Raw genomic sequence first — 12,738 nt, 5'->3', positions numbered from 1 at the left:
TCAGTGGTTTGCTTGTGAACTTACGTTTCTAAAGTGATGTTTTTTGACACCTGAGCTTCTATTTCAATATTTCAACACACGTATTTGTGTTCTGACCTGGAACTAACTGTGAAGAACGTTTGCTTTGTGTGACACAGCTCCAGTGGACACATTTCTAAATCAGCAGAGTGGAATTAGAGAATGTGCACGGTGTTTGCACACCTGTCACACCGGGCGTTGTTGAGCCTCTGGGGCCCCCGGGAGACAGGAGAGGGAGGGCACTGGCCCCTCACCCTCAGTTCCGTTTTTAATGTGTCCACTTTCATCTGTTTTCTATCTTGGGTCTGGCTCAGCGTTCAGCTGAACTGGCAGTCTGTGATTTTTGCATTTTACACCTGGGATGACTAGTCAGTGCCATCCCTCATATCATGGATAATTGTTCCCTGGCTTGGAAGGCAATGCTCCTGGTGACCCGGAGGGCAGAACAAAAAGGCAGGGACAGAGGGAGGATGGGTGCCTGGCTTGCTTTGATCCTGCCCCTAAAGAGGTCAGCAGGGCACCAGCAGCTGGGCTCAGCCCGGGCAGTGCTCCCCACTTCACCCTGGCCTCTCCTCCCAGGAGCTGCCTGAGAATGAGCTTCTGCACCCGCCGCTGAGCATCTGCGTGGTGGACTGGCGAGCTTTTGGGAGGAGCACCCTGGTGGGCACCCACACCATCAACTGCTTGAAGCAGTTTTTGTGTAAATCCAAGGAGTCCCCGGCCCTCGCCTCCCAGGTGGACGGAACCCAAGCTGAGCAAGGTAGGAAGCACCTTCTAGATTCCGGAGCTTCAGACTACAAAGCCATCGTGCCTGCAGAGGCCTGCTAGGGGACCCCACAGGAAGTGGGAGCCCCACCGTCAAGTCGAGCTTTCTGAAGAATTTGCTCCTGCAGTCCCCTCAGCTTCTTTAGCTGCCAGGTTCTGACTCTAAGACTGACATCAGGGTCAGCTCCTCTAAGAAGGCTTCCACGAATATGAGTCCAGCTCCCTTCCGCCTCCACTCCCTGACATTTTTCTTTGCTTGATGTTACTTTGATTTGTTCCCCTTTTGGATCTCAGGTGCAGAGTGGAGTTAACTGCACTTCTCTGCTCGTGCTGTGTAGTCATCACTGGTCTGGTCAAGGCTTCTGTCTCATACCCACTGCCCTCCTGTACCTTATGCCCCATCCCCACTCCCGCCCCCTCCCACTGCAGGCCCCACACTGCCCCTCTTTGTAAAATTTCAGTCAATTTAAATGACATATATAACACGATGCTGTAATCTTCATTTGGTTTCCTACTCTTGTGCTCAAAGCAATGCTTTAAGATCTATCCATATTGCCGTGTGTACATTAGTTTGTTACCACGACCTGCTGATCCACCCCACTTTGCTTTTCCTTTCCCCTCATACTGGACCCCTAGGCTGCCTCCAACTCTCCACTTCCACAAATGATGCTGTTATGAATATCCTTGTGAGCGCTGCCCAAGGGAGGATCCTGTGTGGGATTTTCTTTGGAATATACACCCAGGAGTGAGATTACTGGTTCCCAGAGAATGTGCACATGTAATTCCACTGAGTACTACTACCAGAGGGCACTCTAGAGAGCTGTGCTGGTTTACACCAGTCTACACCAGTTTACGTTCCTACCATTACCGCGTCTGGAGTACCATTTTCTTCTTTCTCAATACCACCTGCTATAATCCACCTTTCTGAGTGTTTGTTTTGTTTTGGTTTGGTTTTTGTCACTCTGCTGTGTATAAAGTGGTATCTCATTTTTATTTCAGCTTGGTTGTCTCTGATTGCTACTGAATTTACACATCTCTTTACATGCTTGTGCCACCTTGATTTCCCTCCTGTGATTTGCTCACATCCCTTGCCCAAGTTTTATGTGTTTTTTTGAATTTTCTTTTTGGTATATTCTAGATGTTTATATCCTGTAGATTATATCTTCTCCTACTCTGATAACTGCTAAGCTAACCTGCCTGTGATCCCCATCTTTGAAGAGAAATTCTTAATTTTAATGTAATCATATCCATCTGAATTTTAAACTTTATGGCTTGTTCTTTCAGAATTTTGTTTGAAAACGCTTTCTCAATTGTTGCTGACAAAAATGTTGTTTTATATTTTCTTCTATTAGTGTTATGTTTTTAAGTTTCACATTTAGATCTGCAGTTCTCTGTGTTTGTATATGGCTTAAGATAGGGAGCTTGCTACATTTTTCTCCATAGAGTACATCATTTTCCCCCAAAAGAGTCTACTTGCCCCATTGTTTTGTGCTGTCAGCTTTTTCATAAATCAAGTAGCCATATATCCCTAGTCTATTTCTGAGCTTTCTATTCTGACCCACTGATCTCTCCATCTCTGTGCCCAGCACAGAGTAGATGCCTATCAAGTGTTTATGGAGTTGAATTTTCTGTTGAAAAATCAGCAGCTGGGGAACAGAAACTCCGGAGGCTCCCAACTGGGAAATGTTTCTAAGTACTGGATTCTACAGCACAAAATGGAGAGAAGAGGACCCTTGGCAAGAAAGGACAGTGTTATGATCTTTTCACTGGATCAGCAATCCAGTTAAAAATCTCACAAAGCCCGGGAACCTACCCCGGCTCCCTGATGAGCACATGTAATCACGTGTCCAGAGTCTAGCCTGCAGTTGGGAGCTCACAGACCTCTGGAGCCTCCAAAGTTTCCCTGAGTTAACTGGGACTGGGAAAAGAAAACCCACACAGAGGACCTGTGCCCTAAACCTTGATATGCACTTTCCTTAGGACCACAGTTATTTAAAATAGCTCTGAAGGATCAATAATAAGTACAAGCATTTATTGAATCCTGATTATCCCCCAGTGGGATGGGTTTTTTCACCATCATTTTGTAAATAAGGAAAATGAGGGTCAGAGATATAAGAACTTGCCATATTTGAATCCAGATCTGTCTGACTCTCAGTACTGGATCTCTGAAATGACCACCCTGCTTTGCAACCCAGTTGACCTGATATACTTCCAATTTTAGCTCTTTCAGACTCGTCAATAGCCACTGAGCCCTCTGGATCCCTTGGCTTCTCACAGGAGCTTCCAACAGATCACATCTATGTGGATATTGAGCCGCCTCCCACAGTGGTACCCGACTCTGCCCAGATTCAACCAAGCAGCGTGGTTGACATCCCTGACTCATCTCCTATGCTTGAGCCTGAACCCAAATCGGCAGCCCAGGAGCCACCCAAAGATGGTAAAGCTAAGGTCAGAATGTAACCCCTTTTCATATTTACAAAGCTTTGCTTTGGAGGCTCTAGATACTAATCCTCCCACCTATTAGCTGTGTGACTGTGAGCAAGCAACTTCATGTTTCTGAGCATCAGTTTCCTCATTTGTAGAATGAACATACTGATACCCACTTCACAGATAAGCCAATGTATATGAAATTCAAGTGCTAGCCAACTGTGACAGTCATATTTAATTGAACAGAAACTCTTCTCAATTAATTAGCTTGGAAAAACAATAATTTCTGTATCTAGACCCATTCCACAAATATTTAGAACCTACTTCGTACAAGGACAAGTAAGAAAAAAAAAAAAAAGACGTATTCTCTGGAGTCTAAAGCGAAATGCTTAGCTGAGATTCTGGAAGGCAAGATGGATAAGTACACAAAGAACCCTAAAACATGAATGTGATGAATCTTTCTAAGTCATAAATTTGAGTGCAAAATCCTGGTGTGTCAACTGATGAAGCAGCAGCCAGTTTTTAAAAAGTCCAGAGGGATTGCCTGCCCAGCACATGGTAAAGGCTGAAATAAAAAGCAGAGTAGGACAGATTAATGGATATTTGCTCAGGCTGTTCCTATTGTATCAGTGCTCGGTATGACCCTCCTTGGCCCCCAAGGGCTTCTCTGCATCCTACCAGCAGTGCACCTGCCACTTCCTGTTAGAATTCCGGCTTAAGTGTGCATTGCCACCATAAAATTGTGGGCCCCGCCAGGTCACAGATGATTTTCTTAAAGATATCAGTATCCCCTGCTCTTGATAGAGTACCTGGCACATCACAGCTACTCCAGAGATGTCTGAGAGCAGACAGATGATGAGTACATGATGAGTCTGTCATGGGACCACTGTCCTCTCCCAAAATGCCTCCTCTCTCCTATTCATGCATCACCGCCTCTCCTGTCCCTCCATTTCCTCCTGCATATGTTGCTGGTGTCATTGATTTGCACCCATTCACATCAGAAATGACGCTAACAGGAAATTGTCTACATTATATCGCTTAATCCTCCCAACAGTGAAGCAGGCAGGTATGATTGTCCCCAGCAGAGGAAACTGAGAATCACAAAACTTACATTAGTTGCTTGTCAACTAATGCCTTTCTGCCGTAGCACACCGTATCATGCCGCCTGCCTGTCTCCTCTACTGAATGAAGCGTCCCCGATGCGGGGATTGTTTCTCATTCCCCTTTCATCCCGTGTCAGGCACCATATCTCACATCTGTGTGTTTAAGTAACAGTAAATGTTCGCTGAATAAATGAGTGAATGTATGGGTTGATGATTAAAGTATCATTTATGGAAATGGTACAGAGAGCTACAGCCTCAAAAGCTGCTCACACCCTCATCTGCTTCCAAGGGGACCTGTGTGTTCCCTTCCTCAGGAAACCAGCCAGCCGCCAGCAGGCAGATCCATGAGGCCTCCCTAATAATCCATCCCTCATCCCTTGCCAGGATGCCAGGAAACCTTCTCGAAGGTCGACCAAAAGGAGAAAGAGGACCATAGCGGATGAATCTGCTGAAAACGTCATTGACTGGTGGTCCAAGTATTATGCCTCCCTGAAGAAAGCACAGAAGGTAGAGTGTCTCCTGGCTGTGACAGTCAAGGGATTGGATAAGAAAACACAGCGCCCTCCACAACACCCTCCCACACCCCTGCAAACCCATATTATCCCCTTCTAGATTCTACTATAGGTTAGGCCCCACTCAGGTGCAGTTCTTTTAACTACAGAAAGGGTCAAAGCCTGGAAGCATCCAGAATTGCAAAATTCCTCACCCTCTGGCTGGAGCTGACCCTAGGACACAGGCTCCGTTGTAAATGCTGGAAGGATGTTCAGTCCGGCATAGCATCTAGAGATCTAGCCCCTGTCAGACTCTGAAAGGTCCAGCCATGAGAAAGGGGGTCTCTGGATAGATGGGTATAGCAATAGGGGCTTCAGGTATACCTGGAGATAGCCAGATCAAAGGGCCCCAGGTCTCCAGCAGGATTCTAAGTTCGTACGGGAAGCTACCAATGTAAAGGCAGAGCAGTTGGCCTTAGCAAATGCAAATAATGAACAGGTTGCCAGAGCAGAGCTTTGTGTATATGCAACAAGAAAGATATTGAGTTACAAAACTGCAGAACCACTGGAAAGTGGGTCAAGAGATTCAGGCAAAATCTCAGGGGCTGAATTTGGTAAAACGTCTCATCCTTAAGTAAACAAGGAAAGGAAAATTAGTCCTTTGTTATCACATTCAGTTGCATAGAAACTCTTCTGATTCTTTCGTTTGTTAAGACATAGTTTCTTCATCTAGGGCTACCCATGAGTATTGATATATAGTTAAATAAACAAGCCAAACGGGGGCCCCTGCCTCCAAACTCCCTCCTGTTGTTGCAGTGGACACTACCAATCCCAGGGAGGGCTCAGCCCTTTTTCCTTACCCTGCTAACCTCCCCGACCCCTGGGACCAACCCAAAGGCCCAACAGCCTGGCGTGTCAGCAGGTAGAACTCATGGTGCCAACTGGGTGATGCTCCAGGGAGGTGGGAAAAGAGGGGAGAGAGGTAGTAGCCGACAGGGGGCTGTGCACACAGGGCAGGGAAGTCTGCTGCTTGCTGGTGCTTTTTTGGGACACATGGGCGCCTCTTCTGTAGGGACAGGTATCTTGTGGCAGGAGGGTCCTGGTCTATCAGCGAAGCTTCGCTTGGGGGCTTCTTGGACACAGTTTGCATAGTCTTTTAAAATGGCATCTCCAAGAATGCAGAAGGCTGAGATGATGGAATTGGAACTGTTGGCCATCAAGACTCATAAATGAGGCATGGTAGGGTCAATAATCTAATCTCCCTCTTTTCTCAAAGGAAAAGGAGAGCAATCCCAAGGAGAAAAGAGGCAATGCAGGTAAGTTATTTGAGCATGGAATCTGGCCATTGGGGTTAGATAATACTAAAAGGAAGCAGTGGGAGGCATGCTCGTGCTCCACTCCCTCATTTCCCACGTGAGGAACAAACTCACGAACATGACAACACTCTAAAAATGTAGCTGATTTGAGCTGGACTGGGACCAGATCTCAGGTCTCCTGAACCCAGTTCAGTGCTGGCTCCTGTCTTGGTGTAGAAACAGCAAAGCAAAAGCAGGAGGAAGCTGGCATGATGGGCCAGATTCAGCGTGGTGAACTTTAATAGAGGTGACCCGGGTTTTAGGTTCCCAATTCAGTTAAGGATCTGGTAGATCTGGTTTGGCAGAATTTCAAATGAAAGAGGCCAGGGATTTGAAATGACCACAAACTCGATTCAGGCCATCGGTAGGTCTTGACCTAAAATTAACAGTGATAGCAAGTGGTGGTGCTTTTTCAGATGACACTGAGAGAAGTAGGAGAACCAGAACAAGGCTCACTCAGTTCCTCAACCACTCCTAATTGGCAGATTTAATCCCAAGACCAGCCTCATGACATTAGCCACAGCATCTTCACTTTGCAGATGGTAAAACAGAGGTACAAAGAGATTGAGTAGCTAGCTCAAATTTATACGCTGGAAAAGAGCAGAGCCAGAGGTCTGTTCCAGATGGTGTTTTCCTAGAGACTGCTCCTGGAAAATTCCTGAGTAATCTCTCTAATGACATTTGTGACTTGGTGCAAGACCCTTAACATAGCTGAGCCTCAGGTTGCTGAACTAGATGAATCTCAGTCCCTAAGCAGATCTGAGAGCAAATGTAACTAAAAGCTTTGGGTCTTTCCCTCTTGGGTCTCTTCTTAGCCAGTTGGATGACTGGGCAACATCCTTCCTTCCTTCCTTCCATCTCTGGGCCTAATTTAATGAATTCTTACCTACACCAGGACAGGCCAGAACATTGCCTGGCCCTGGGGGTCTGTTGTCACTGCATTGCTCCGTGAGTGATGTCACCTCCCATCCTGCAACACACAGACTTTAGCCGTATGTAGCAACTCTGCAGTGACATGTTACTATTTCTTTTTGAAAACAAAAGTCCTGACACCCGCAGGAACAAAGGGAAGGAGGGAGCTTGACTCTGTTTCTTCTCATCTCATCAGCACTGAGAAGTCTAACAATTTCCACTAAATATCCACAGAGGCAAAACCAGACGAGGTGGTGGTAAATATAGAAGATGGGCCAAAGAAAAAGAAGGACAAGATGCTCAAGAAGAAACCCAAAGAAGAAGAAATCCCCAACCTGGCTGTCTTGCAGGTGTGTGGACATGGCCATCTTCACCAGGGGTGGGAAGCTCCAGATGGGGGTTCTGTTAGTGCTTCAGTCAACCCTAGTAATGCCTTTGTCTGAACTAACTTACTTTGTCTTCATTATAATCACTGATGCAGAGAAATGAACCTTAACAAGCATGCAAGCAAGACAATGGAGCTTGCTAATTTTCTATTTTCTGTGTCCTCATATTGAGAAGGGGCATAACTTACATTGGTTAGCCTGGATCCAGCAAGGTAACTTGCAGTGGATGAGTTCCCCTTGGCTCACCTCTGAGAGCTTGACATCATCATGCTCAAAATATGATCAAAATAGCAGGAGTTTTTTTTTAAAGATTAATTAATTAATTTATTTATTTGAGAGAGAGAGAGAGTGAGCGAGCATGAGTGGGGGGGAGGGGCAGAGGGAAAGAGAATCCTCAAGCAAACTCCCCACTGAGCATGAAGCCCAAAGCAGGGCTCCATCCCAGGACCCTGAGATCATGACCTGAACCAAAATCAAGAGTTGGCTGCTTAACTAACTTAACCATCCAGATGCCCCCAAATAGCAGGAGTTTTAACTCTCACTAAAGTCAGCTCCATCAGACCAATCTTAACATTAGTCAGAGGCTATTAGCTAGAGGCATATTTATGGATATGAAAATTAGGAGTATGAAAATTACATGTAAGAAATTTAGATAAGTAATTTTGATAGGAAATTTGCATAAGTGATTTAATTATATTACCAAACCTAAAACTCAATTCAATTTTGCATTTCTAAAGTACATATATATATGTAACTTTGCACTTGGAAAATTCATGTCTATATGCATGATGATAAAAAATATTCCATTATTTCATATGTGTTAAGAATTAGATGCTTAATGGACATTTATTGATTTGAATGTCCTCAAAATATTATAGTCTAGATACAATAACCAGATGATATCAATTTGCTATAAAAAGCTTTATCATATTTAACATAATATATTATATATTTTAAAAAAAGTTTGGTTTAGCTATACTTCTTGGAACTTCAAAGTTTAGCCAAAAGATTTTATAAGTTTCAGAGTGGTAGCTAGTTCTAGGAATGCTGAGTCCATCATATTCCTTTTTTTGCTAAAAATAAATGAACTGTGGCCTCTTAGATTTTTCGAATGGGCATATATCAAGGCTAGTTTTGGAGAATCTTGGCATTTCTCATTAAATCAATCCTGGGCCTTCCTTCCTCTGAGCACTCTCTTCTCCCTTCTCCCTAAAGATATATGAGGGTGATCTCGAGAGTGAATTCAACCATTTTGAAGACTGGGTGAAAACCTTTGAGCTCTTCAGAGGCAAGTCTACGGAGGATGACCATGGCCTCGATGGGGACCGAGTCATAGGGAAGTTTAAGGCAAGTTCCAAAGTTAACCCTTTTATTTGGCTCTCCTGTCTGTAAATGACTGATGTGACTCAATTCTGTTAATGAGATTGTGGTGCGGGATGTGTGTAAGAAAATTCCCTAGTCTTTATGCAAGAGCTTCTCTAGAACCCCACAAGGTCTAGCCCTGGTCTTTTGAAATATTTGGCTTGTGGTCAATGAAGTGAGTTGGAACTCAGTCTGATGGGATATAAGGAGACAGAGTTGTTACCTAAAAGGATCACTGAATTTTATTTTGCTTCTCCCACCCCTGACCTACCAAATAGATGATCTATGCAGATGTACTAATTGGATGATTAATCAAACAACACTAACTGTTCATCCTGGCAGGCTCTCGGTGTCAGCATCACAAAGAAGTGGTTGGCATTTACTATGACCTGCTGTGTGCTGGGCCATTTGGTGCAGGGCCGTGTGCTGGAAATAGCACAGGGACTGCAGTTGGCCCCTCTCTGATATTGTAGTACTAACTCGCTTTGTGATCTTGGACTTGACCTCCATGGGACTCATTGGCAGCATCTGAAAATAGGAATACTGCAGTAAGGCTCGAAGGACCTAGTGGGGGAAAGCACCAGCTCAGCTCCCTGTGTGTTAAAGGTCCTCAGTATCCCATCTGATGCTCCTATCCACATTCCTCACCGAACGGCCCTATGAGGAGGCTGTTATTGTACCAACACCGATTCACTGACATACCGAGAAGCACCTCAGACACAAGCAGTTTACGTGGACTGCCTGAGGACCCCCAGACACAAGGGTAGCGCCAGCCCAGGTCCTGCTGGGTCCCAGACTCCACTCATTTTCCCAGCACTATGCCCTGTAGGGCTTTGGTGGGACATATGACCATCTCGTTTCACTGGGTCATGCTTTACTGTTCCAGGGCTCCTTCTGCATTTACAAGAGCCCCAAGGATTCCAGCATTGAGGACAGTGGGCAGCTGAGAATCCAGCAAGGCGTTCCACCCAACCACCCCGTCAAAGTCCTGATCAGGGTGTACATTGTTGCGGTAAGCCGTTCTTGTTTACTCTGAGGGATTGTCTTAATCTGCTCAGGCTGCCATAACCCAGTACCACAGACGGTGGTGAGGTAAATGACAGACATTTATTTCTCACCATTCTGGAGGCTGGAAGTCCATGATCAAGTTGCCGGCAGAGTTGGTTTCTGGTAAGGCCTCTCTCCATGGCTTGTCAGTGGCTACCTTCTTCCTGTGTCCTCACATGGCCTTTCCTCTGTAAGCATGTGAGCACGTGCACGCACACACACATACACATAATGAGAGCTCAGGCAGGAGAGTGAGAAAGAGAGAGAGCCAGGGAGGAGACCTGCTGTCTCTTCCTCTTCTTAGAAGGCCACCAGTCCTTTTGGATTAGGGCACCACCCTTATGACCTCATTTAACCTTAATTAGCTCCCTAAAGACCCTGTCTCCAAATATAGTCACATCAAGGGTTAGAGCTTGGACACAGAATGTTGAGAACACACACTGCAGTCCATAACGGGGGGTATGAAGTTTGGTTGGTAACGTGCACATTTGCTGGCTTTTCACTCAGGGAAAATACTTCGCAGGCATGTAAGACTGCTCTGGGTAGCTTCATTTGCTCTCTGTGGTTGCCTGATAGCTGGAAAGAAGACCAAATAGGCCTGGAGCAGGAAGCTCACAGGCAAGAGAGCAGAACCAGGGCAAAGCAGAACAGCTATCCCTGTGAAATCCTCCCCCAGGCTCGGGCTCTACATTGTTGCGGTCAGAAATTTCATTTCAAATGTATTTCCAAGAAAAGTATCTTTTCTGCTCTAGGCTTCCTACTTTCTGATAATGAGAGCACTACACTTTTTTTTTTTTTTCCTTTTTTAAGTTTTTATTTAAATTCCTGTTAGTTACCATACGGTGTAATATTGTTTCAGTTGTACATCATAGGGATTCAGTACTTCCATACATCAGGGGTGCTCATCACGACAGGTACCCTCCTTAATCCCCATCACTTATTTCCCCATCCCCCACCCTCCTCCTCTGGTGATCATCTGTTTGTTCTCTGTAGTTAAGAGTCTGTTTCTTGGTTGAGAGCACTACACTTTAATTATGAAACTTTTTGACCTGATTGCCCGGAAGCTTGGGGCCACATTTGATGTTCAATCAAAGCAAATCTCTGCTGAAACTTTATGGTTCATGTATTTGTTTTCATATCCTGCCCTTGGAGTTGATTTTCATAATCCTATTTGATTGCAGTAGGCTTATTTTATTCTAACTTCCTTGTTCAAATTGCCTATATCCTTTTTTAGAAACATAAATGAGGCATAAAACAAAGATGAATATTCTTTAATACTTAGGGAAAATATAAATAATAAGTTAATTTAAAAATCTTATAGGGGCACTTGGGTGGCTCAGTTGGTTAAGCATTTGCCTTCAGCTCGGGTCATGATCCTGGGGTGCTGGGATCGAGCCCCGAGACGGGCTCCCAGCTAAGCAGGGAGCCTGCTTCTCCCTCTCCCTCTGCCTGCCGCTCCACCTGCTTCTGCTCACTCTCTCTCTCTCTCTCTCTCTGTCAAATAAATAAATAAAATCTTTAAAAAAATCTTTTAATTTAATAAAATATCCAAAAATGTAAAAAATACTACTACTTAAAAGTTGCTCCAAGAAAGAAATCAAATCTCCCCACCTCTGCAATTCTATCCCTGGAAATAACTCACTTTTCTTAATGACTATGTAAACACATCCATATCTATAGTTGAACAATGTGGGGGTGAGGGGTGCCGACCCCCCTCTCAGTTGAAAATCCACATATAACTTTTGACTCCCCACAAACTTAACTACTAAGGCTACTCTTGACCTGAAGCCTTACTGATAACATAGCCAGTTGATTAACACATATTTTGTGTATTCTATGTATTATACGCTGTATTCTTACAGTAAAGTAAGCTAGAGACCAGAAAAATATTATTAAGAAAATCATAAGAGAAAATACATTTACAGTACTGTACCGTATTTATTGAAAAAAACCCACATGTCAGTGGACCTGCACAGTTCAAACCCATGTTTTCAAGAGTCCACTGTATTTACACTTGTCTACAGCTACATCTAAGTACTTATTTAATAGACTCTTGCTTCATGCATTACATTTTGATCTCTTTTTCTCTTATATAGTATAACTTGGTCATTTTCCAGATCAGTACATACAGGTGTTCCTCTTCTTTGTAGTAGACACCTAGTGTTTTCTTGAATTAATGTAGTTCCCATTTATTCATTCGTTCAACAAATATTAAGACTGCTCTAGGTCCTAGAGATAATGTAATGAACAAGATAGACGGCACCCTTGCTCTGATGGAGATCACACACTAGCGGGGGGTGGTGTGGGGATTAAGAAAGGACAAAAATAAACAGAGGAGCAGATAAATGAGATGAATGTCAGAGATAACTGCTATGTGAGGAATTAAAACTGGGTGATGTGATGAGAGCAAATGGGGAAAGGGTATTTTGGATTTCCCTATATTGGATTTCTCCCTAAGTAATTAACATACAGGTTATTTACAAATCTGGCTAGAAAACAATGCTCTGATGAGCATCCTTGAAAACAGAGCTTTGTGTGCTTATGTATTCCATCTGTAGGACAGAGTCCTAAAAATGGGATCGTTTCTCACTCAGCTCTCATTTCTACAGAGTTTCTCACCAGCCCCCTATCTGGGCTTTCGCTTAGAAAGCGTTTCCTTGGGATGGGTTAAGGCCCAGCTTGTCTAGAAGCAGACCTCACTCTGAGAAACAGACCACTACTCAGCTGGCCCGTGCTAAATGCAGGCCTGATGGAGTCATGGATTCAGAGCCCATCAGTTGTGGGATGGGCCTTCACGTCCCCCTCCCCATGATTTTACAGATAGATCTTGGAGAGGGGCCTGCCCAAGATCATACAAGAAATAGGACTAGAA

At 44.4% G+C, this 12,738-nt stretch overlaps 1 protein-coding gene across 1 annotated transcript in view; it reads left to right on the top strand.

Moving 5' to 3' along the window:
* FER1L6 (fer-1 like family member 6) overlaps positions 1-12,738 on the top strand; it is a 108,718-nt gene that overhangs the window by 65,643 nt on the left and 30,337 nt on the right. Inside the window, exons 24-30 of the mRNA XM_036116664.2 lie at positions 598-778; positions 3,005-3,231; positions 4,698-4,820; positions 6,081-6,120; positions 7,306-7,421; positions 8,673-8,804; positions 9,706-9,831. Coding sequence (XP_035972557.1) covers positions 598-778; positions 3,005-3,231; positions 4,698-4,820; positions 6,081-6,120; positions 7,306-7,421; positions 8,673-8,804; positions 9,706-9,831 — 945 coding nt within the window. The remainder of the gene's footprint in view (positions 1-597; positions 779-3,004; positions 3,232-4,697; positions 4,821-6,080; positions 6,121-7,305; positions 7,422-8,672; positions 8,805-9,705; positions 9,832-12,738) is intronic.

This window comes from Halichoerus grypus, chromosome 5 (genome assembly GCF_964656455.1).
Source record: "Halichoerus grypus chromosome 5, mHalGry1.hap1.1, whole genome shotgun sequence".
Taxonomy (NCBI): Eukaryota; Metazoa; Chordata; class Mammalia; order Carnivora; family Phocidae; genus Halichoerus; species Halichoerus grypus.
The sequence above is the reverse complement of the archived record's forward strand: the minus strand, read 5'-3'. Positions and strand labels throughout refer to the sequence as shown.